Below are 26369 nucleotides of genomic sequence, written 5' to 3'. Positions count from 1 at the left end.
TGCAAACTACTTTAGGGCACTTACGGGCAGGCAGGCAGCCCACAGAGGAAGGTTTTTGGATTCACAGAACTCTCCCTATACAGCACTCGGCTTCAGTATAACCTGAAAGTTCTTGCTCCAGGAACTCTGGCCAGCACACCCCTTTTCTGGGGCTTCTTAGGTTACTGGCTCCAGCTTAGGTGGGTAGGAGAGCTAAATCAGCAGAAGAAAAGCAAAACTGAGGAAGGAAGAGAGAAGAGGTCATAAGGACAAGGGAGCATAGTCTGCGACTGATAAACACTGAGATGGCTTTTTTTTAATGTGATTTGTAAAATGTCTTTAGAGGCAATTCCAAAAGAGTTTCAAAAATATTCTAAGTAATACTAGCATCACTACAGTAAGTGCATGGCCTCCCAAGGGTACCATTTTAAAGGATAATCATTTGATTCTATGAGTTACGATTGTTTTAAAAAATATTAAAAGTTTATTTTAAAATTCAATATAAAAAGCACTGCTTAAGTGATGGCTATGACTCACAAATATAAGGAAATTTGTAGGATGTGTGGGTGGGATGGAAACACTATTTATAGTCTAAGGACCAAATTCAGCACTACGTACTTCTGCATTGGCCACCATTAAAAACTTCGAGGCTGCTGGCCATTTGGTGAGGAAACAGAAGATTTTAAGAAAAGTGCAAATGAATGGCACGTGTAATTTCAAAGCAAGCCTGCCTTACAGAATATATGGGTGTTTGGGTGAAGCACAGTGAATAGCCCATCTCAATTTTAATATACAGAAGCAACACAGTATGAGAGTAACAGAAGTTTTTGTAGTTCAACAGACCTAGTTTACATCCTGGCTTCACCCTTTTGTAGTTGAATAACCCTCTGCAAATTATTTACCTTCTCTGAGACCCAGTTTCCTTACCTGTAAAATGCCTAGTGAAGTGCCTGGCAAACAGAAAATACTCCATAAATATCAGTTCCTCTATAAGGGTGGTTTTTTTTTTTTTTCAAACTAAGGGTCAAAAACCCCTTTGGTAGATTATGAAATCAATTTAGTAGGTTACAACTAGAATATTTAAAAAACTGAAACAATAAAAAACATCAGAGTACACTGCACATAATGGCAAGTATTGTTCCATAATGCACATGCTGAGTTTTGATATAAATGCATTTTTTACTGTGGATTACAACCAAAAAGTTTCAAAGCCTCTGCTCTACAGAGAAATTCTCAGATTATTTTATTAAAAAGGCTTTAGGAATGCTGCCTTGATCCAAATGAGACCCTGTAAATTTTAAGAACTTAAAGTGTTCCTTACCTTCTAACTTGTTGCAGTAAAAATAAGACATGAATCATAGAGAAGATGAATTTAATCTGATACAGTAGGGCATTAAATTCAATTTTAAGATTGGTTTCTGTGTTATATTGACTAATTTGTACTTCTAAACACTTTATAGTTTATAGGTATATCATTTATAGTTGATTAAGCACATCTAGAATTTCTACAAGAAGTTGGCTATTAGGTTCTATTATGGGGAAATTAGATACAATTTCTAAATAATTTTAAATTATAAAACTTTTTAAAAGGATTGTAACTTGCCTAAGCATGAAGACTGTTAGAGTAATATTCAAATCCTGATGAGTAGTAAAAATCAAAGGCCTATATGAGCACATACAGTGATGTCCCACACTGGCTCAGTAAAAAGGAGAGCTCCCAAAACAAACTGTGAGGGTCAATAACAGGCCTCCTTTCTCCTTCATGTCTTGAGGTAAAACCAGCCTGACAGTATAATGAGTCCCTAGTGCTGTTAAGATGGTGAGCTAGCCAATTTTAGGTTGGCAGAATAAGAATTTTAGGTTGGCTGAAGGGTAGAATACTAGAAATGACAGAATTCAACGATACAGCTGAATCTTGATATAACTGTATCTTAAATTTATAATTTTAGCTGACGAGGCCAGATTGGCTATTATTAGAACCCATGGGACTGAAGTTTAGGAATCTTGTTTTATATTAGCGTCCTGGGCAATTCTGATCCTCATTCTGGTTTGAAGGCCCTGTGTTAAAGGGACAGCAAGGATCAGAAAATATAAAAAGGAGTCCAAAAGTATTTATCCCAACCTGTAAGGCTGGAATAAATATCACATATCAAATACTGGATCAGAATCTGACACTTACTCAAAGTACTTCCTTCTTGGTATTATATTAAAGATATGAGTCAGCAGGTAGCAATACTTGATGTTTTCCAGTTATTTAAGAACAATGAGAAATGGTGTGTTGCCTCATTGGAATTCACTGGTGAGAAGCAAAAAGTATGAAAGAGAAAGGTCTCTTTAGATTAGATATAGAAGTAAAAGGTAGCAATCAATAAAAGTTATTAAGAGTAAACTCAGCAAGAGAGAAGTGATAAACCATTCAACTACTTGATGAATCCATTTGGCTCCTGAGCAGAGAGTTCACATCTTCTGTGGTGTAGGTGCCCTTTCCTCTGTCCTCAGAAAATAAAGAATAAGGCAAAAGGTGGTTCCTTCCTATTTCAAATGAGTTGAGGGTACAGGATGAGGCTGCCTATATAATCTTAAGTTCTTTTTTTCTAAATTTAAAACTTTTCTGCTATTTGAGATAGACAGTGGGTTGGGCTGAGCCATGCTTGCTGTCAATGTCAAGTGTTGAGATTAGCACCACAAATCCTCCACCAGGACTGAGTCTTGGCCAGGCTTTGTCCACCATCAACCTTGAATGTGAGAAAAGGCAAGCATGAATGCCTTTCTTGGGAAGAAACAGCAGCTGTGCAAAGTGAAGGAATCACAGGAGATGGCAAAGCCTGGGGAAAAGGATGGTAGCAACAGAAGTGAGGTAGAAAGCTAGTTCTTAGCTCCTCCAAGTGCCAGCTTAAGAGACTTAGGGTCAAACACTTCCTGCATGGCAAGTACATGAGCCCCCTGAAATTGTAAGATGCCCCAAGAAATGATCTGGTGTTCCCCCTTGCTTATTTTTTAGCTCAAAGTCTAACAGTGTTGGAAGTATTTGGAAATCGACACCTCTCTCTCACTTTCTTTTTTACCTAGAGGTTACAGTAGAGGATGAACAAAGATGGCAGCCAATACCAAAAAAAAAAAAAAAAACAACCCAAAAACAACAAAAAAAACCCCAAACATTTGTTATAAAGCAGAAACTGACACACCATTGTAAAGCAATTATACCCTAATAAAGATGTTAAAAAGAAAACAACAAAACAGATTATGAGAGAAGTCTGCATGGGTAGAATTCACCCCATAAGTCAAAGAACTTTTCAAAATTACAAGGGAGGGAAGGCAGAGGGGACTAGATATTTGAGGTGTTAAGAGACAGGCTGACAGAGCAAGCTTAGTGACTGGCTTTATAAGTCTACCACTTGAGACTCTGTGTTCTTTATTTACAGAGAGGCAGAAAAAAAGAGTTCAGAGAAGAAGCCAGGGTCCTAAATTAAGATATCTGAAAGATAAGTTGGGCCTCTCTTTCCATTTTCTTACACTATTTGTTTCCTTCACTTGAAAATATTGTTAGACCAAATTGCAATAGGGCTCACCAAATGGACTCCGTTATGCAGTTTACTCATGCACCTTGCTAGATCCTGATTTCCCTATTTGATACGAAAAGCTGAACTTCCATTCTTTTCTCTGCTAAAATGCCTAAAAAATCTATATTTAGGAGATAAAGAAGCATATTTACAATATGCTTAGCCTTGGAGTCTCCAAGTCAGGGTTATGGAAAAAACTATTCTGAAAACTATCCTTCCGTAACCCAACATGTTCACACATCACAAGTCCTTATCAAAGTTATGGTTGGGTTTTCACATTTCCAGGTAAAAAATCTGTTCCCTGGCAGTCCTTAAACTTTACCTGACAAATATTGTACACCCTCAGTCCAGGCTCCTCAATCTCTAACATCCCCATTAACACCCCGGCAAACAACAAAATACATCCACTTATCACAGTTCAATCCCACTTGAGCATCTACAGCCACTATTTTGATATAATCATGTTCCAAAAGCTGACTAAGTGTCCAACAGCAGCAAAGGATAGACATGTTGGCGCCAGTAATACTGAAGTTTGGTTTTTAACTGCATTTTTTGTCAGTTTGGCTGGGAAGATTTGGACAGCTGGAAGTGAGCTTCTCCATCATTTTCTGTTTCTTTCTTTGTAACAATTTTCCACCTGTGAAGCCCAACACCCCACCACCAAGTGCAGCTGCAATTCCTGCCACTTTGAAGCCTGCAAGGAGGCCAATCGGACCCCCCACCACTCCTCCGATGAGTGCACCTGCCACAGGCAGAGCTGCCAGCTTGTATTTTGCAGCCTGTAAAAAAAAAAAAAAAAAAAAAAAAAAAAAAAATTCAATTTAGAAATTGAGTTGAGAATATCTCCCTGTGGTGATGTGCATTTTCCTCTCATTATTCCTGGCAATGCCTCTTTAACTCGTGGTACATAATTAACCTTAGAGATTGTTCTGGGGTCAGGGGAGGGGAGAAAATATTCCACAGGTACTACAATTGCTCCAGATCTCAGAACTTGGAGAAATGAGCTACAAAGAGTAGACTGCTACAAATTGATTTTACTTGCAAAACAATCAATCCACTAACTATCTAGCTGGCTTATTTAAACAGTTTCAGCAGCCACAGATACTCCCAAAGCTTTTAAATTGCAGAGATTATTTCGTGCGAATACCTGGGGTTAAAAGCAACATTCTATGGGAAACAAATGGACCCACTCCATGTGTGCTGTCACGTCCTTACAATTTTGCCCCTATTGGATTCTGGAAACCCTCTCTATGCCTCTCCCTGAACTCTTGCAAATATCCCCTTGTAACACCAAATGCCTTAAAGTAGGGCTTCAGTTTATTCTCTCGTTGAAAAAATTTCTCTCCCAACAGAATGAATCTTAGAGCAGAATATTACAAGAGCCATTGATTTCTCACACTACCTATGTGTCATTTCTTCCTTATTTTCTTAATTGCTGGTTCCCTCAACATTAAAGAGAGCAGATCAATTGGGTTAATACTAGGGATTCCTGAGAGCCAGAGTACCATTGATTTGTCAGCAGGAGCAGAATCTTACCTTCCCCAAGTTTTTGGTTCCCTCTTCAACATTCACAGCAGCACTGTTGACATGGTCTTCAACGCTGTCAATCTTCTCCTGCTGAGACTAGATGCAAAGGAATTATGAGTGAGCGTTCCTGCTGGGGAGCAGCAGTCAGCCAATACACACTATTTTAATTCCTGTAATCAGAGCCCTGGGTACTGCAGCCTTGCAGTCTTAATAGCAGTTCATTAATAGCATCTGATAAATGATGTCGAAAGTACAAATTCACTCATATGAAAAAAAGAGGGTGACTTAATTATTAGATAAGAAGAGGGTGGCACCTTTATAGGAGAAAGCATCTCACACTAAAATTCAATCAAACATACAAACATATTATTCTCCAAATGAATCTACTTTCCAGGAGGAAAAATATCTAAATAAGCATTTACATGTCAGGTTGGGTTTTACAGAAAAAAACAAAAACAAAATCAAACCAAAAAGCCTTTCTAACTTACCTTCTTTGAAGATTCAGTTTAAAACAGGCAAATTTCCTTAGGAGTTAAATGCCCTTGATCCAATAAACACAAATTATTATACTTTAGGAATAAGAATATAATATGGCTTGATCTGCCATGAAATTGTTCCACCTGTGATATGCACTAGGGAGTAGTGAATGAATTTACTGTCCCATGTTTTACACCTGTACACTTTAATACATTTTAAAATCGTGACAAGTTAAAAGGTTTCAGATCCAACATATTAATAAAGCATTCTACATAAAAAGGCAACACCTGTGCTGACACAACAGAAACTCATGGAATCTCCGGGTAGAAGGAATGTTTAGGTCATTGAGTGCAATTTTCCCCTCAGCTGTGTGAAGCCTCACTACACTTCTGACAAGTGGCTACTGAATCTCTGCTCAAACACCTCCAGTGACAGGAACTCATTACTTGACACAGGAACACACTTTTATTTATTAAAAAAAATTTTATTTTATTTTATTTATTTATTTTTGGTTGTGTTGGGTCTTTGCTGCTGCGTGTGGGCTTTCTCTAGTTGCGGTGAATGGGGGCTACTCTTCGTTGCGGTGCGAGGGCTTCTTGTCGCAGTGGCTTTTCTTGTTGTGGAGCATGGGCTCTAGGCACGCAGGCTTCAGTAGTTGTGGCGCACGGGCTCAGTAGTTGTGGCTCACGGGCTCTAGAGCACAGGCTCAGTAGCTGTGGTGCACGGGCTTAGTTGCTCCATGGCATGTGGGATCTTCCCAAACCAGGGCTCTAACCCGTGTCCCCTGCATTGGCAGATGGATTCTTAACCACTGCGCCACAGGGAAGTCCCACACTCCCATTTTTAAATCAACTTATTTATATGAAATTTACATATGATAATACGCACCCAATTTTTAGGGCATATACTTTGATTAGTTCTGACAAATGTATAAACCCATGTAACCACGATCACATCAATATATACACTATTTAGTTTTTGTTTTTTTTAATTCACAGAAAAAACAAGAGGATCCCTTTTTGATCCCAGCTAAATTTCAACTTCTACAATGACTGTGAAATAATTCAACTTTAATCCTGAAGTATTTGATTGCCCTTATATAACTGACCTCTTCACTTATACTGAAGCGATTATAACTAACACACTGTTCTAATTCCAATCATTTCATTTGAGAACATGAAACCCAAACAACACATCTGATTTTTCTCCACAGTTGCTTCCTATCAGTATCAATGACATTCTTTCCCTTCTCATATCCTTTTCACTACTGGACCTTTACATGGTATCCCTTCCTTCCCATATTCTCCACTACTATCTTGACATCCCTAACACAATCCCTAAAAAAGTTCTTTATCAGTTTTCCTTCCAACATCTCTGTCAGAGCAAATACAACAGTGGTTCTCATGCATGAGTGTGCACCAGAATCACCTGGAGGACTTCTCAAAACACAGGTTGCTGGGCCCCATCCCCAGAGTTTCTGATTTAGCAGGCTTGGGATGAGGCCTGAGAATTTGCATTTCTAATGAGTTCCCAGGTGATGCTGATGGTGCAACTCCATGATTCTCATACTTTAAAAACCACTAGCATCTATACACCATAGGATTAAGGGCACAACCTTTGGTCAGATGTCCTGTGTACAAATCCCAGCACTATCACTGTGTGCCCTTGGACAAATTACTCGAGCTCTCTAGGTGTCAGTATTCTCATCTGCCAACTGAGGATAATGATACTTACACCTCACAGAGCTGAACTGAGGATAAAATGAGACAGCGTTTGTAGAGTATGAGGGTAAAAATTTGAAAAGTCATTGTATCTTCCCAAGAAAGCTTAACTCCCATCTTTTCTATCAAAAAATATATCAACCTTTTTCCTGTGATGCTTGAAAATATCTGGGGCACTAAAACATTAAATCTCTCCTAGCATTCACTCATTCATTCATTCAATTTTTATTTTCCTCAGACAATAAAACTTCTTTTATGTTGGCTTTCTTTTTCCAACCCAAAGAGGCATCAAGTGCCAGTGCTTGTAATATTCAACTTGTCTTGATTTCTGTCATTATTTCTATTTGGGACACCCCCAACACTTTCAGTTCTTGCCGGAAAGTCTATGCTAGCAGATAAATCACAGGTATAAAATATCAACCTTCATATCTTGACTAGTTGAGTAGAGGGAAAAGCCAACATGTCTCCTTTCTCTCAGCCCCAAAATAATTCTGCCACGATGGGAGAGGCTGCCAGGATTATTGCCATTTCTATACTCCAAGAGTGATTTCAAGACCTCAAGAGACAAAATATTTTTAATGCTTTTTTCTAAAAAGGTTGGATACTGAAGCTCTATGACCTTTTTTCAATAAAGTGAAATTTTAAAAAGTTTTTAATATTTTTTTCCAAGGGCGTGGAGTCAAGATGGTAGCATGGGAGGATGCGGAGTTCGCATCTTCCCACAACTAGGGCACCTGCCGGACGCTGGTGGGGGACCTTGAAGCCCAAGGAGATGGGAGGAACCCCCAAGCGACTGGGTAGGATGTGGGGGGCAGTGAGGGGGGAGGAGAAGTGGAGGCCAGACAGGACCGGTGCCCCTGAGGGGTGGCTGGGTGAGGGGAGGGGTTCTCACGCCTGGAGGGACCCTCAGGGGCTTGGAAGACCAGGGGAGGCGCGGTGAGCATCTCCCCTGCTCACTTGGGCCACGGGAAGCCTGCTGGGCTCCTGAGCCTGGTCCTCTGCCCTCTGGGGCCCCCTCCGGCCGCATGGGTCCTAGGGGCGTGGTAGGGAGGGAGGGGTAGAAGAGGAGGAGAGGTGGACAGTGGACAGGGAACCCTCTGGGACCAGAGGATCAGGGGAAGCACTGCAGGCATTTCCCCTGCCCACTCGGCCCTGGGAAGCCTGTTAAGTTTCCACGTCTGGTCCCCTGACTTCTGGGGCCACCCTCTGGTCACACGGGTCCTAGGGGCATAGGAGTCGGGGGGAAGAAGAGAGGCTAACAGGGAGGGATGCTTGGGATCAGAGGATGGGGGAACATGCCTAGCATATCCCCAACCCACTCGGGCCCAGGGATCCTGCTGAGGTCCCGGACCTGGTCCTCTGCCCTCCAAGGCCAAGGGCACTCCTGGGCCCCTCCTTTTCCAGCCCTGTGGGACCTAAACATAGGTCCCGCCCACCACCTAAACCCCGCCCCTGCCTAAGCCCCATGCCCCACAGCCAAGGCCTTTTCCGGCTTTTTTTTTTTTTCCTCCTCTTTTTTGCTATTGTGGTTGTTTTACCTTCTGGTTGTTGTTTCATCTATATATATTTTTTTGATAAATTTATTTATTTTATTATTTTTGGCTGCGTTGGGTCTTTGCTGCGGCACGTGGGCTTTCTCTAGTTAGGGCGAGCAGGGGCTACTCTTCGTTGCAGTGCACGTGGTTCTCATTGTGGTGGCTTTTCTTGTTGCAGAGCACAGGCTCTAGGCACACTGGCTTCAGTAGTTGTGGTGTGTGGGCTCAGCAGTTGTGCCTCGTAGGCTCTAGAGCACAGGCTCAGTAGTTGTGGTGCATGGGCTTAGTTGCTCCGTGGCATGTGGGATCTTCCTGGACCAGGGCTTGAACCTGTGTCCCCTGCACTGGCAGGTAGATTCCTAACCACTGTACCACCAGGGAAGTCCCTCAACTATATTTTTATTTTTTCTAACATATCTGTTAGTTTTCTAATTTATTTTATTTTTTACTCTTTGTTATTGTTCTGCTCCTTTTTTTTTTTTTTGCCACCCTGGACGGCTTGCAGGATCTAGGTTCACAAGCCGGGGGTCAGGCCTGAGCTCCTGCGGTGGGAGCTCTGAGTCCGAACCACTGGACTAACAGAGAACCTCAGACCCCAGGGAATATTCAACAGAGTGAGGTATCCCAGAGGTCCTCATCTTGGCACCAAGACCCAGCTCTACCCAACAGCCTACAAACTCCAGTGCCGGAAGCCTCAGGCCAAACAATCAGTAAGACAGGAACACAATCCCACCCGTCCAAAAAAAAAACAGGGATGACAAAAAATATGTCACAGATGAAGGAACAAGGTAAAAACCTACAAGACCAATAAATGAAGAGGAAATAGGCAACCTACCTGAAAAAGAATTCAGAGTAATGATAGTAAAGATGATCCAGAATCTCTGAAATAGAATGTAGGCATGGATCGAGAAAATACAAGAAACGTTTAACAAAGATCTAGAAGAACTAAAGAACAAACAGAGATGAACAACAAAATAACTGAAATGAAGAATACACTAGAAGGAATCAATAACAGAACAACTGAGGCAGAAGAACGAATAAGTGAGCTGGAAGACAGAATGGTAGAAATAACTGCTGAGGAGCAGAATAAAGAAAAAAGAATGAAAAGAACTGAAGACAATCTCAGAGACCTCTGGGACAGCATTAAACACACCAACATTTGAATTATAGGGGAGCCAGAAGAAGAAGAGAAAAAGAAAGGGTCTGAGAAAATATTCTAAGAGATTATAGTGGAAAACTTCCCTAACATGGGAAAGGAAATAGCCACCCAAGTCCAGGAAGCATAGAGAGTCCCATACAGGATAAACCCTAGGAGAAACACACCAAGACACATATTAAACAAACAAACAAAAATTAAATTCAAAGAAAAAATATTAAAAGCAGCAAGGGAAAAGCAAAAAATAACATACAAAGGAATCCCCCTAAGGTTACCAGCTGATTTTGCAGCAGAAACTCTGCAGGCCAGAAGGGAGTGGCAGGATATACTTAAAGTGATGAAAGAGAAAAACGTACAACCAAGATTACTCTACCCAGCAAGGATCTCATTCAGATTTGACGGAGAAATCAAAAGCTTTACAGACAAGCAAAAGCTAAGCAAATTCAGCACCACAAAACCAGCTTTACAAATGCTAAAGGAACTTCTCTAGGCAGGAAACACAAGAGAAGAAAAAGACCCACAAAAAAACCCCAAAACAATTAAGAAAGTGGTAATAGGAACATACATTCAATAATAACCTTGAATGTAAACGGACTAAATGCTCCAACCAAAAGACACAGACTGGCTGAATTGATACAAAAACAAGACCCATATATATGCTGTCTACAAGTGACCTGCTTCAGACCTAGGGACACTGAAAGTGAAGGGATAGAAAAAGATATTCTATGCAAATGGAAATCAAAAGAAAGCAGAAGGAGCAATACTCATATGAGATAAAATAGACTTTAAAATAAAGAATGTTACAAGAGACAAGGAAGGACACTACATAATGATCAAGGGATCAATCCAAGAAGAAGATATAACAATTATAAATATTTGTGCACCCAACATAGGAGCACCTCAATACATGAGGCTAACGCTAACAACCATAAAAGGGGAAATTCACAGTAACACAATAAGAGTAGGGGACTTCAACACCCCACTTACACCAATGGACAGATCATCCAGACAGAAAATAAATAAGGAAACACAAGCTTTAAATGACACAATAGACCAGATAGATTTAATTGATATTTATAGGACATTCCACCTGAAAGTGGCAGAATACACTTTCTTCTCAAGTGCACACGGAACATTCTCCAGGATAGACCACATCTTGGGCCACAAATCAAGCCTTGGAAAATTTAAGAAAACTGAAATCGTATCAAGCATCTTTTCTGACCACAATACTATGGATTAGAAATTAGTTACAGGAAAAAAACTGTAAAAACCACAAATACATGGAGGCTAAACAGTGCACTACTGAATAACCAAGAGATCACTGAAGAAATCAAAGAGGAAATAAAAGAAATACATAGAAACAAATGACAATGAAAACACAATGATCCAAAATCTACGGGACTCAACAAAAGCAGTTCTAAGAAGGAAGTTTATAGCAATTCAATCTCACCTCAAGAAACAAGAAAAAATTCAAATAAACAATCTACACTTACACCTAAAGCAACTAGAGAAAAAAGAACAAAGAAAACCCAAAGTCAGTAGAAGGAAAGAAATCATAAAGGTCAGAGCAGAAATAAATGAAACGGAAACGAAGAGAACAACAGCAAAGATCAATAAAACTAAAAGTTGGCTTTTCGAGAAGATCAACAAAATTGATAAACCTTTAGCCAGACTCATCAAGAAAAAAAGGGAGAGGATGCAAATCAATAAAATTAGAAATGAAAAAGGAGAAATCACAGATAATGCAGAAATACAAAGGATTATAAGAGACTGCTACAAACAACTATATGCCAATAAAATGGACAACCTTGAAGAAACGGACAAATTCTTGAAAAGGTACAATTTTCTAACACTGAACCAGGAAGAATTAGAAAATATAAACAGACCAATCACAAGTAATGAAATTGAAACTGTTATTAAATCTTCCAACAAACGAAGTCCAGGACCAGATGGCTTCACAGGTGAATTCTATCAAACGTTTAGAGAAGAGCTAACACCCATCCTTCTCAAACTCTTCCAAAAAATTGCAGAGGGAGGAACACTCCCAAATTCGTTCTATGAGGCCACCATCACCCCGATACCAAAACCAGACAAAAATATCACAAAAAAAGAAAATTACAGACCACTATCACTGATGAACATAGATGCAAAAATCCTCAACAAAATACTAGCAAACAGAATCCAACAACACATTAAAAGAATCATACACCATGATCAAGTGGGGTTTATCCCAGGAATGCAAGGATTTTTCAATATATGCAAATCAATCAGTGTGATACACCATATTAAAAAATTAAGGAATAAAAAACATGTGATCATCTCAATAGATGCAGATAAAGCTTCTGACAAAACTCAACACTGATTTATGTTAAAAGCTCTCCAGAAAATGGGCAAAGAGGTAACCTACCTCAACATAATATAGGCCATGTATGACAAACCCACAGCAAACATCATTCTCAATCGTGAAAAACTGAAAGCATTTCCACTAAGCTCAGGAACAAGACAAGGATGTCACTCTCACCACTCTTATTCAACAAAGTTTTCGAAGTCCTAGCCACAGCACTCAGAGAAGAAAAAGAAATAAAAGGAATACCAATTGGAAAAGAAGAAGCAAAACTGTCACTGTTTGCAGATGAAGTAAAACTGTCACTGTCTGCAGATGACATGATACTATACATAGAAAATCCTAAAGATGCCACCAGAAAACTACCAGAACTAATCAATGAATATGGTAAGGTTGCAGGATACAAAATTAATGCACAGAAATCTCTTGCATTCCTATACACCAACAATGAAAAATCAGAAAGAGAAATTAAGGAAACAATCCAATTTACCATCGCAATAAAAAAATAAAATGCCTAGGAACAAACCTACCTAAGGAGGCAAAAGACCTGTACTCAGAAAAGTATAAAACACTGATGAAAGAAATCAAAGGTGACATAAACAGATGAAGAAATATACCATGTTCTTGGATTGGAAGAATCAATATCGTGAAAATGACTATACTACCCAAAGCAATCTACAGACTCAATGCAATCCCCATCAAATTACCAATGGCATTCCTGAGAATGCCAAATAGCCAAAGCAATCTTGAGAAAGAAAAACGGAGCTGGAGGAATCAGGCTCCCTGACTTCAAACTATACTATGAAGCAGCAGTAATCAAGACAGTATGGTACTGGCACAAAAACAGAAATATAGATCAATGGTACAGGATAGAAAGCCCAGAGATAAACCCACACACATATGGGCACCTAATTTATGACAAAGGAGACAAGAACATAAAATGGAGAAAAGACAGCCTCTTCAATAAGTGGTGTTGGGAAAACTGGACACATACCTGTAAAAGAATGAAATCAGAACACTACCTAACACCATACACAAAAATAAACTCAAAATGGATTAAAGACCTAAATATAAGACCGGACACTATAAAACTCTTAGAAGAAAACATAGGAAACACTCTTTGACAAAAACCACAACAAGATCTTTTTTGACCCACCTCTTAGAGTAACGAAAATAAAAACAAAAATAAACAAATGGGACCTAATGAAACTTAAAAGCTTTTGCACAGCCAAGGAAACCATAAACAAGACGAAAAGACAACCCTCAGAATGGGAGAAAATATTTGCAAACGAAGCAACTGACAAAGGATTAATCTCCAAAATATACAAAGAGCTCATGGAGCTCAATATCAAAAAAACAAACAACCCAATTAAAAAATGGGCAGAAGACCTAAACAGACTTTTCACCAAAGAAGACATACAGATGCTCAACATCACTAATTATTAGAGAAATGCAAATCAAAACTACAATGAGGTATCACCTCACACTGGTGAGAATGGCCATCATCAAAAGATCTACAAACAATAAATGCTGAAGAGGGTGTGGAGAAAAGGAAACCCTTTTGCACTGTTGGTGGGAATGTAAATTGATACAGCCACTATGGAGAACAGTATGGAGGTTCCTTAAAAAACTAAAAATAGAACTACCATATGACCCAGCAATCCCACTACTGGGCATATACCCTGAGAGAGCCATAATTCAAAAGGACACATGTGCCCCAGTGTTCACTGTAGCACTATTTACAATAGCCAGGACATGGAAACAACCTAAATGTCTAATGACAGATGAACGGATAAAGAAGATATGGTACATATATACAATGGAATATTACTCAGCCATAAAAAGGAACGAAACTGGGTCATTTGTAGAGATGTGAATGGACCTAGAGTCTGTCATACAGAGTGAAGTAAGCCAGAAAAACAAATATCGTATATTAACGCATATATGTGAAAGCTAGAAAAATGGTACACATGAACCTATATGCAGGGCAGGAATAGAGATGCAGACATAGAGAATGGACATGTGGACACAGGCAGGGAAGGAGAGGGTGGGACGAATTGGGAGATTAGGATTGACATATATACACTACTATGCATAAAATAGATAGCTAATGGGAACATGCTATTAAGCACAAGAAGCTCAGCTTGGTGCTCTGTGACGACCTAGACGTGTGGGATGGCAGGGGGGTGAGGGTGGGTTGGAGGGAGGTCCAAGAGGGAGGGGATATAGGTATACATATAGCTGATTCACTTCATTGTACAGCAGAAACTAACACAACATTGTAAAGCAATTATACTCCAATAAAAAAAATTTTTTTTTCACAAAAATCCTTTGGAATAATTGGAGAAAGGACCACAAAACAAAATGAAGCCTGAGATCACTGATTATTTGAACTGTAATATTCCCCATCACCGCAATCACCAGTACTTGATAAAGCCTATCTCACCCTGGACAGTAGTCCACACCTGTAAGGACATATTTACCGATATCAGGAAGCTTGCTTAAATAACGGCATGGAGATAAAGCAAAGCACAGACCAGTCCCTCTCCTGGGATCAACAAACAGTTGGCCCTCTTTCTTTTTATACCTTCTTCTTCCCCTATTTTGCTTGATTTGAATCTCAAATTTTGCCCATATCTTCAAATTCTATTCCTTGAGTAAGGAGGACTCAGTGATATAGTTAGACAATTATAGTTAGGCAGCAAATTGGTGTCAGAGTTGTCTATAACTGTCCATAGAATGCTAAACTAGACTCCATTCAGAGCTGAATCTGGTCACCACTTGTCCACTATGACCTTGGCTCTTTATGCTGGGCCAAACCATACATACATAACTTTATCCTGATACAGCACACCAAGCTCCTAACAACAGTGGCGGCTCAGAAGCCTACGCACCACTATCTACCAGCCTTCCCTTTTTGCTTCTGATTTGCTTATGTTTGCTTTCATCTCCTAGGCCTCCCAAATCTGACAACCATTAAACCTCCTTTTTAACATTTGGCACCTCATATATGCTCTCAACATCCCTTTAACAATGAGTTAAACCATTTATGAGGGACACTGTAGTTTTCTCAAACTAATGTACAGACTTCTCCCTTTTTAAAGGAAAACAATTCTCAAAATACTCTAAGAATATGTCTATGGATTTTAAGAAACACTGAATTAGGTTTCCTTGTCTGCCTGAAAAAAATAACAGAATCTTAATAAGCAGTTATAGGAGCACCTAAGAGTCTGAAAAAAATGTGATTTATTAAGTTAATATTTGTCAAGTAGAATGTAATTTAGGCATTTGAAGTCAAAACTAATGAAGAATTGTTTTTCCCTTTGCTGGTAGTTGTGCAGTTTAATCAATGTGCTTGGAAAGCTACAGGTTTAAGAAGCTAATGCCAAAATTCCAGGTATGTTCCTTTACTCTTCACTCTCTAAATTCCAGCCAGCTTTCAAGGTCAGCTTTAGTCTTAGATCCCAACCAATTGAGCTATCTTGGTTCTGAACTCCAAAGATACATAATCTATATACCTTAATTAACATGCAATCATATACAGAGAAAAGCCCAGAAACAAACACACAAACACTATGATATACAGGCAGAGTATACTGGCCTACAGTAGGCAATAAACAGAGTAGGTAAGTATGGTGTTGACATTAGGAGATTTTAGTAATAGGAAAGGGACTACAGGAACTATAGTACTAAAATGTCTAAAGGTATTGGTGGTGGCAAAGCAGAATACCAAGCAAAGAGGGAATCTAATAAGGGAGGGACAAAAGAAAGAATGCAGTGGGTCAGTGTGGTAGGGAAGGGAGTGGGAAATAATAGAAAATATCTCATGGAGTCTTCCCACCAATTTACAAAGCTAGTGTTGTTAACATCCTCAAGGTCGCATTGGTAATAAATGGAGGAATCTGATCTAATCTATTACAACCCAGTTTTTATGCATCGGGACTAAAACTTGATTATAAAAGCCATAAGGAATAAGACAAAAGGTAGAGACAAAACTGGACTAGTAGCAGTGGTGATGTGCTATTGAGCGAATGGCCCAGAGTTCTTCTAATTCCCCTTGACTAGAAATAGGGCTGGTTCCACAGTTACAGGAATAGAAGAGGGCACCTGAGCAATAAGGTTGAAGAAAAAAAGCATGGTGCCTAGTAGATATTAATTTATTAACATTTATTGGACCACATGTGGATCTCTCAATGGCTTTGCAAGTACTTTTTTATTGTGGTAAAAATATATATAAAATTTACAATTTTTAAGTGTACAACTCGGTGGCATTAAGTACATTCACAATGTTGTGTAACTATCTTGACTAAACTATAGGTTCTTTTTTTATACTATTCTCTATTCTTCATTGAGTTTGGCACAGTGTTATGCACATAGAAAGCACTCCATAAATACATGGTTAATTAGCCTAGATACTATCATGACCATGTGATGATAATGAGAGGATGTGGTCACTCTTGTTACGTTCCCAAATCATATGGTGTCTAAATGGAGTTTCTGTTGAGTGCTTGACAATGTGGTCATGAGAACTCACTCACCCTGGGAACAGTAATCAGGGGTTCTCCCTTGAGCTTTTGCCTAATAGCATTCTGTCTCATGTCCTTACACAGACTATTATAAATAGGACATTTGTATACAGCCATGGCTATACCCAAAGTTTTCCTGCACAAATCTTCCTCAGATTAGGGGTTAGGAGCTGCTTACGTAACGTAATCAGAAATACAATTTGTTAAATGGCCACAAACCGTTAATTTCCCTTTCACGTGCCTATTCCACTGGAAGAGAAATGTATTCCTTTTGAATGAGAAGAACTTTGTACATGTTTAGTTTGTTTTTTATATCAACTTTGAGGTATAATTTACATATGCTGTAACTCATCCATTTTATCGTGTACATATCGATGACTTTTGGCAAATGTAAGTATTTGTGTAACCATACATGTACAGATTTTACAAAGTGCATTAGATCAGATTATGAGTTATAATAATTGAATAAATCTTGATTGTAAAAACAACAAATATTTTGGGATTTATATTGTATTATTCCCTTTTATATGCAAATATATTAACAGACTGTACAGATACCTAATTCAGAAATTTCAAACATTTTGCTGCTTCTGATTTAGAAGCATTAAAAAAAGGAAAATGCTTTTAACAATTTACTGTACTCAATTTTAGGCATTACATTTCAAGAAAAAAATCCACAAACTAGAAAACAAGCAGAGTAAGTCGCTAGTACTGAAAAGCTGAGAAATCATATTCTAGAAAGAATACATTAGAGAATCAAGGGTTCTTAAGAGAAGAAAATATGCTGCGGTGTGGTAGGGTTAGGAAGGATAATGTTGATCTCAAAGAGTTGAAAAACTTTTTGTTTTTTTTCCCTCTCCATTATGGTTTATTACAGGATATTGAATATAGTTCCCTGTGCTATACAGGGAACTATATTCAATAGGACCTTGTTGTTTATCCATTCTATATATAATAATTTGCATCTGCTAATTCCAAATTCCCAATCCATCCCTCCCTAGCCCCACTTACGCCTTGGCAACCACAAGTCTGTTCCCTATGTCTGTGAGTCTGTTTCTGTTTCGTAAATAAGTTCATTTGTGTCATATTTTAGATTCCACATATAAGTGATATCATGTGGTATCTTTCTCTTTCTGACTTACTTCACTTAGTATGATAATCTCTAGGTTCATTCATGTTGCTGCAAATGGCGTTATTTCATTCTTTTTTATGGCTGAGTAGTATAGAGAAAACCCTAATGACTCCATAAAAAAACTACTAGAAATGATAAATGAATTCACCAAGGTAGCAGGATACAAGATTAGCATACAGAAATCTGTTGCATTTCTTTACACTAACAATGAAATATCAGAAAGAGAAAGTAAAAAAACAATCCTTTTTAAAATCACATCAAAAAAAAAACAACTTAGGAATAAACCTGACCAAGGAGGTGAAAGAATTATATGCTGAGAACTATAAAACACTGATAAAGGAAACTGAAGATGATGCAAAGAAATGTAAAGATATCCCATGTTCTTCGACTGGAGAAATTAATATTGTTAAAATGGCCATATACCCAAGGCAATCTACAGATTTAATACTATCCTTATCAAATTACCCATGACATTTTTCACAGACCTACAATGAATAATCCTGAAATTTATATGGAATCATAAAAGACCCAGAATTGCCAAAGCAATCCTGAAGAAAAAGAACAAAGCAGGAGGCACAACCTTCCCAGACTTCAGACAATACTACAAAGCTACAGTAATCAAAACAGTGTGGTACTGGAACAAGAAAAGACATATGGATCAATGCAACAGAAAAGAAAGCCCCGAAATAAACCCACACGCCTACAGTCAATTAATCTTTGACAAAGGAGGCAAGAATATACAATGGGAAAAAGACAGTTTCTTCAGCAAGTGGTGTTGGGAAAGTTGGGCAGCTGCATGTAAATCAATGAAGTTAGAACACATCCTCTCACCATACACAAAAATAAACTCAAAATGGCTTAAAGACTTAAATGCAAGACTGACCCCCGAAAATTCCTAGAAGAGAACACAGGCAAAACATTCTCTGACATAAATTGTGGCAGTTTTCTTAGGTCAGTATCCTAAGGCAATTGAAATAAAAGCAAAAATAAACAAACAAGACCTAATCAAACTTATAAGCTTTTGCACAGCAAAGGAAACCGTAAATAAAAATGAAAAGACAACCTATGGATCAGGAGAAAATATTTGCAAACAATGCAACCAACAAGGGATTAATTTCCAAAATATAAAACAGCTCACACAACTCAATAACAAAAAAACAAACAATCCAATCCAAAAATGGGCAGACGACCTAAACACATTTCTCCAAAGAAGACATGCACATGGCCAATAGACACATGAAAAGATGCTCAATATCGCTAATTATTAGAGAAATGCAAATCAAAACTACAATGGGGTACCACCTCACACCGGTCAGAATGGCCATCATTAAAAGGTCTACAAATAACAAATACTGTAGAGGGTGTAGAAAAGGGAACCCTCCTATACTGCTGGTGGGAATGTAAATTGGCACAGCCACTCTAGAAAACAGTATGGAAGTTCCTCAAAAAACTGAAAACAGAGTTGCCATATGATCCAGCAATCCCACACCTCTGCATATATCTGAAGAAAACTGTAATTTGAAAAGACACATTCACCCCAATGTTCATAGCAGCACTATTTACAATAGCCAAGACATGGAAGCAACCTAAATGCCCATAGACATAGTATCATGTCATCTGCATACACTGACAATTTTACCTCTTCTCTTCCAATTTGGATATGTTTTATTTCTTTGTCTTGTCTGATTCCTGTGGCTGGGCCTTCCAATGCTATGTTGATTAGAAGTGGTGAGAGTGGGCATCCTTGTCTTATTCCAGATTTTAGTGGGAAGGCTTTCAGCTTTTCACCACTGAGTATTATGTTGGCTGTGGTGAAAAACTTTTATATGGTAAAAAGACCAAACTTTTTCAGGATATGGCTCCAGAGGGCAAAAGTACTAGAGGGCAGTTATTAAGGGTAGAGTTTACTTTACATACGAAAAAACTTCTAAGAGTTAGAGCCTCCAAATGGAATGGTTGTATCCTTGCACTGTTATTGTTCAAAAAGAGGCAAAAGACCATCTATTTGAGAAGTTGGGGCAAGAGTAGAAGGATTAGATTAGTAGGCCTCCCAAGTCCTTTCCAATTCCAATTCTGAGATTGTGTGATCTAGGAACTTCTTCTAATTTAAAGCCAGATATCAGGGAAACCATAACTCAAAGATGTACAACCCCTAAATCATGGTTTGACCAAGAACAATGAACTAAACCCAGACAGAAGCATACGCAGAAACAGACTTGCACCTGTATATACATACGTATACACACACACACAAACAAACACACACACACACACACCCCTTCCCACAATTCCTGGGAAGGAAAAATAAGAATAACTTATAAAAATAATGACAAAATCTGTTCTATCTTTCCCACCAAATCTACTTTATGTTCCCTAGTCTATGTTAATAGTATCACTGGCTACCCGATTATGCAGAATAAAGCCTTAATGTTTATTTTCTTTGACTCTTCCATCTTCCTCCAATTCCTACTAAGTCTACCCCAGAAATACCTCTCAGCTGTCTTTTATCTGTATACTTGTGTTGCCATGCTCTCAGTGAAACTCCTGCAATTGATTCCTAAGTTCCTTCCACCTATAATCTCCTCCTCCCTAGGGCTATTATTCACACTGCTAACAATGATCTTTCTGAAGCACAGGCTATCACATCACTCAAATCTGCTCAAAAATCTACTGGCTCCTTGATACCTACCAAGTAAAGTTCAAATTCTTTGGTATGGCCTTCAATGGCATCTCAATCTCCTTGCTTAGTTTGCCCATGGTATCTTATGCTTTGGTTACACTGTAGTTCTTGTCATTCCTGAAAGGCTATACCCTTCTCTACTCCATGTTTTTGTTTAGATGTCTTCAAATGCACCCCCTCATTCCCTCCTGTGGAAATTTTACTCATTTTCCAAGGCTCAAGCAAATGCTACCTATCTTGTGACACTATCCTTAATGCTTCTATGTCACAACCCCTGGCTCCCTCCCTTGGAATTAAACAATTCTCCTTGGAGCCAATAATACTTCTTTTCATACCTTATTTTTGCATTTAACAATAATGCTTGAAATTTCAGTTTTGGGTGGGTCCAAGCTTATGGCCACCCACTGTAAATCCTTAAAGGCAGACAGCAGGCTTCATTTATTTCTATATCCAACCTTGTCAGAACCCCAATACCAAGTACCTTTTGTATAAAAAGTGCTTAATAAATGTTTTTTTTTTTTAATTGAACTGGGATTTGAGGACCGTTAGACTTCTGTCCATGGCTCAATACCAGTCTTAAAAATTGTAAATTCGGGACTTCCCTGGTGGCGCAGTGGTTAAGAATCTGCCAATGCAGGGGACACGGGTTCGAGCCCTGGTCCGGGAAGATCCCACATGCTGCAGAGCAACTAAGCCCATGCACCACAACTACTGAGCCCACGCGCCGCAACTGCCGAAGGCCGCATGCCTAGAGCCCGTGGTCTGCAACAAGAGAAGCCACTGCAATGAGAAGCCTGCGCACTGCAATGAAGAGTAGCCCCCGGTCGCCGCAACTAGAGAAAGCTCGCGCGCAGCAATGAAGACCCAATGAAGCCAAAAATAAAAAATTAATTAATTAATTAATTTTTAGATAAAGAATAAAGAGGCTTAATTTTTTAAAAATTGTAAATTCTATTAAAATTCTAATCAGAAGCCTAGTGATTGATAAAAGTCTCTTATCCTATTAATCTAACATCTCTGAGCCAAAAACAGTTATATACTTACATTCACTAGGAGAGAGAAATCAGTGACCAGTTGGCTAAGTTCAATTAAGTCCTTAAAAAGAAAGAGAAAGAGGAAGTTACTTACTTTCATGCCTCACAGCTACCAAAAGGAAAATCATTTTTAACATACCGCTTCTAAGGTTTCCCATGATTCTGCAGCATTTTGATCTCGAGGAATTTCAGGCAACACATATATCTGAGTCATACTCTGAGGATCAGCTTCATCTTCAGTAGTGTGAAATGTTCCTGGATGAACATAGCCTCATGTTTAGAGTTTATCTGCTTTGTTAGAAAGACGGTAGAATGAATCAATTCCATAAAACAACTACCATGTGAAATGCTTACTAACAGAATTCAGGCTAAAAGTAAATTGATTATGTATCTATGGGCAAGTTAGTTAACAAATATTTTTTCTTTAATTATTCTACAAAGTCATCTAAAAAAATTGCTACAAATACTACTTACCCGATCTGAATAACTAGGGCTAGATGTGGAAGTAGCACAAAGTAGAACTATTCTATTTGGCCAATGTTCTATGAAGAGATACCCAGTAGATATAAGTTTAACACTTTTCATTGCTAAATCATTAACATTTCTTTGGCTATTTTAATAATAAACATCAGATTCACAAGATTTTAAAAGTAGGGAAGTGATGTATTTTTAGCAATGAAAATCAGTCATTTTTGGTAACAATAAATTTGTCATCAAACTAACATCTCTTACCATATGTACCTTTTTGCACATATTGCCATCCTCCTTCTCCTCAGAGTAATTTTTCTGGCCCATGCCTCCATTGCTTCTGTGTCTTTTCTGGATTTTAAGAAGTCATCAACCCATTAAGGCTTTCCTCATTAAACACTGCTATAAAGATGAATTAATTTATACTCCAAACTCCATCTTCAAGTCTTTCTTATTTCCTTCTATTGGTTTTACCAATCCATTCATTAAACTGGTATTTATAAAATGCCTACTATATGCCAATCAGTGCGCTAAGGTAAATCACAAAACAGTTCCAAGTCATAGTGGTTAGGGGTATGGGCCTAGTGAGAAAGACCTGGGTTAGAATCCTAGTTTGGCTATTTACTAGCTCTTTGACTTGGGAAGGTATTTCACCTCTTTGACTTATTTTCCTCATTTGTAAAATGAGGTGGTATTTATTCTGCACTGTGGCTGGCTTATCTATTAAGAACAAGCGGTTAATAGCTACTACTACTGTCACTGCTACTGCTGCTATTGTTAATGGAACTTACTATATAATGTGTGATATAGACATGTTAACAGGCAAGTTCAGTATAGTCCGATAAGAACTATGATATGGGTAAGCATGGAATGCTATGTCAGCACCAAAGAAAGGTATTTAATCTAGACTTGTGGAGGAAGAGTGGTCTGAGAAGGTTCTGAAGCTGAAGCCTGAGGATGAACAGAAATTATATAGCTGAACTGGGGCAAGGGTAGAGGGGGAAGGAGAAAGTATTCAGGCCAGGGAGAATAATATTTGCATAAGTTTGGGAACTGAAAGGAGTCAGTACAACTGAAGCATAGACTATGACAAGAGAAAGCAAAGGTTGAGGCTGGAAATCTAAGAGGACATCATTTACGGCATTGTAAACTATATTAAAGAGTTTTGTCTTTCTCTTAAGATCAATATGGAACTTTTAAAAGCAGTGGGAGACTATTGGGAAGCTGAGGGTGCCATAATCAGATTTCAGATTTAGAAAGGTAACCACAGCTGTAGTGTGAACAACAGATTAAGGATGGAGTTGAAAGGTGAAAACTTAAAGAGTGAAAAACCAGTTGGGAGGCTTTTCAATGTGTCTGGTGCAAAATGATGATGGTGTGCTCTAGGATAGTGGCAGTGGAAATGGAAAGAAGAGATCTGAAGGTCTACTTCCCTTTGTCTTCCTTACTGCAAGCTCAAAACACCTACCACTTTAATATTTTCTGAGCACCCATTATGTATTGTGTTGAGTACCAGGGATAAAAAAGTGAATACAAAGTAGCTGCTCTCAAGGAACTTATATTCTAGCAGAGAAGACATACAAAGAGACAATCCTAAAACAATACGAGAGTGCACTGATATCTAGATAAATATAGATACATATAGTATTTATGGGAGTTTCAAGCTGGGGATGGCATCTGACCTAGTTTGGTGTGGTGTGCACCAAACTAAAAAAGGTGATCTTTTCTACTGGCCTAAGAAGATAGGAATATAAATTCTCGGTGGAGAGACCAGCATGAAAAAGGTCCTCAAAAACAAAACAAAACAAAAAAAAACCAATATAGCTTAATATAAAATCAGCAGTCTGGTCTTGCCAAAGCATAAAGTAAAAGACATACAATATAGAAGTGGTATTTTATAAAACTGCATTACAAACAAAAACAAAAACAAACTGCATTACTATTTTACTTTCAAAATTTGAGAATGTTTTACCTCTTGAGGAAAAAAACCCATTTGAACTGTTTAGAAAGGGCACAGTCAGTTGATTAAAAGTTAATTTGTAGGCTTATTAGAATTGACAGTGTTCTTTTAATTTTGAATCTTCACTGAAATGAATACATTTCCCTACCTTAAAGGAAGAGCAAAAACATCAAATACAGAATATGCTTTACATTACAACATATAGCAAATATCCAACATTTTAAAAGCTCTGATTTTTACAAATGCTTAAAAGAGTAATTTACCCTATGTCTTAAGTTATCACATAAAAATACTTCTCACTTCAATCAAAGTAATTACTCTTAAGATCTTTCTTCTACTTAATATTGCTTTTGTAATAAGAGCTCCCAACTTCTTTAATAGGATGATGAATAGTGATAACTGTTATCATTAACAGATCAAATGTAAAGCAGAACTTTATAAACATAACACCACTCGAGATTTTTTTTAAGCCATAATCTTCGTTCTGTTAGAGAAGATTCCAATGAAATATGCCAGGATATATAACAAAATAATTATTATTATCTTGATTACATAAATTCTTGATCTAAAAAATGAAGGGATGGGAAATGTTTGACATTTTAAGCAAACACAAAAGATTTCCCTCAGTGAAAAAATAAAAAATGTTTAAGTCATTTATGTTTCACTTGAAACCAAACTGCGTATGCATCTTAGTTCAAATGGAGTCTTAGAACAAAGAAATCTGTTCTCTTCCATGGAAAATCCTGCTGTAAACTTACAACTCGGAACATCACTAATCAACTCGAGGCGTGACTAACAACTGAGAAAGGAATCTTTTAATTTCTACAACTTCCGTAATTCATTTATTCCAGCTTGTATTAAAAATCACTATATCTCAGTGATCATCCATTGACTTTGAACTTTTACAAGTTGCTACAGACATGATGAGGCAAAACACAGAGATAGCTTATAGCTGCAGGAAAGATGGCTAAAGAGTTCTTATCCTGTCCACAGAAGTCAAAATTGCTATTGTTTTATATGACATAACAATCTCAGTTCCATCCACTTGCAAACAACTGCAAGTGTAAAGGGCACATGGACTATACGTATCACTCACCAGTGTCTTTCAAATTCTATTTATAAAACATTATTGACTATAAACTCAAATAAACATTAAGATATTTTTAGTTCATGTGAAAAATAAGTTTAATAACACGGACATAAGACTTCTCCCTTCTATGTGTCTAAACATATTCTCTCTCTGCCCCTCACCTTTCTCCATACATCACGAAGGGCAATGATTCTAGTAAGAATTACAACACAATATTTAAGGAATTTCTACTAAATTTTACTACATTAGAAAAAGTTCCATTATAAATCTAAGTTAATTCAAAAGCATTTCCTGAATTCTTTCATGTTCTAACAGCTTTAACATAGTGACATTATTTTACTGATCATCTACATAAACCTACCCATCGAAATAAGATGACTTCTAAATCATGGCTTAACTAAGCTGCAGAGGAGAATTTTTAAGAATATTAAAACCAATACAAAACACACCTTCTGAATAATATACAAAAGCATCTACATGATTTACAAAACTGTTCAATACAAGTGTATATATATACCTGTGATAAAATCTAATATTTCATTAAATTCAATATGCTGGTCTGAAGTTCCCAGAAGTTCTAAGGTTGGATTCTTTCCTTTTGTGAATATTTGTTTAAAATGTAACAAGATTCTGTTTCTATTGCACTGATGAAATGTGTGTGCTGGATGGGGAGTAAGAAAGACAAAGACAGAGAGAAGCACTGGTTTGCTCTGTATGCCTTGATACACCTTTCTAAATACAAAACAAATGTGTAGGCTCATCACTTCTCTTGGTGGGAGGCAATATGCTAAAAATGAACTAGACACACAAGAGAGAAAGAAGGGAGTTTCTCAGATCAAGCAAGATCGGCAGAGAAGATTTGCTTTAGGAACTCTAGGAATCTGGACAAAAGAAACAGCAAAATCATCACAGCTTCCCCCTAAACTTAATAAGCTTCTTTCATTCTCCAGAGAACATAAAACATTCTATTCTACTTGTTATTTCTCTCTGTAAATGAAAAACTATTTTTGTATTTTGATCTCAGTCATGGAAATGTGGCAACATTGCTTCTGAATCTCTGCTGATGTCTCCAACCAATTTATTTATAATCAGATTGAATTTTTAAAGGAAAAAGTATTTTAAGGCACTTAATTTCTGTGCAAATCAAACACATATTTTCTGTATAGGCTGTCATTACTAT

The 26369-nt window shown here is 37.9% G+C and overlaps 1 protein-coding gene across 5 annotated transcripts in view; it reads right to left on the bottom strand.

Annotated features, from left to right (window-relative positions):
• Positions 1-1337: 1337 nt before the first annotated feature.
• The window catches only part of STX17 (syntaxin 17), an 85595-nt gene continuing 60563 nt past the window's right edge, over positions 1338-26369 (bottom strand). For all 5 annotated transcript variants that reach the window (XM_082404181.1, XM_082404180.1, XM_082404182.1 and 2 more), the window contains exons 5-8: positions 21811-21926; positions 21682-21732; positions 5076-5162; positions 1338-4318 (exon numbers count right to left, since the gene is read on the bottom strand). In XM_082404181.1, the coding sequence (XP_082260307.1) occupies positions 4079-4318; positions 5076-5162; positions 21682-21732; positions 21811-21926 (494 nt within the window). In that variant the 3' untranslated portion in view covers positions 1338-4078. The remainder of the gene's footprint in view (positions 4319-5075; positions 5163-21681; positions 21733-21810; positions 21927-26369) is intronic.

The sequence above is a fragment of the Balaenoptera borealis genome (assembly GCF_965194805.1).
Source record: "Balaenoptera borealis genome assembly, chromosome: 8".
In the NCBI taxonomy this organism is placed as follows: domain Eukaryota; kingdom Metazoa; phylum Chordata; class Mammalia; order Artiodactyla; family Balaenopteridae; genus Balaenoptera; species Balaenoptera borealis.
The sequence above is the reverse complement of the archived record's forward strand: the minus strand, read 5'-3'. Positions and strand labels throughout refer to the sequence as shown.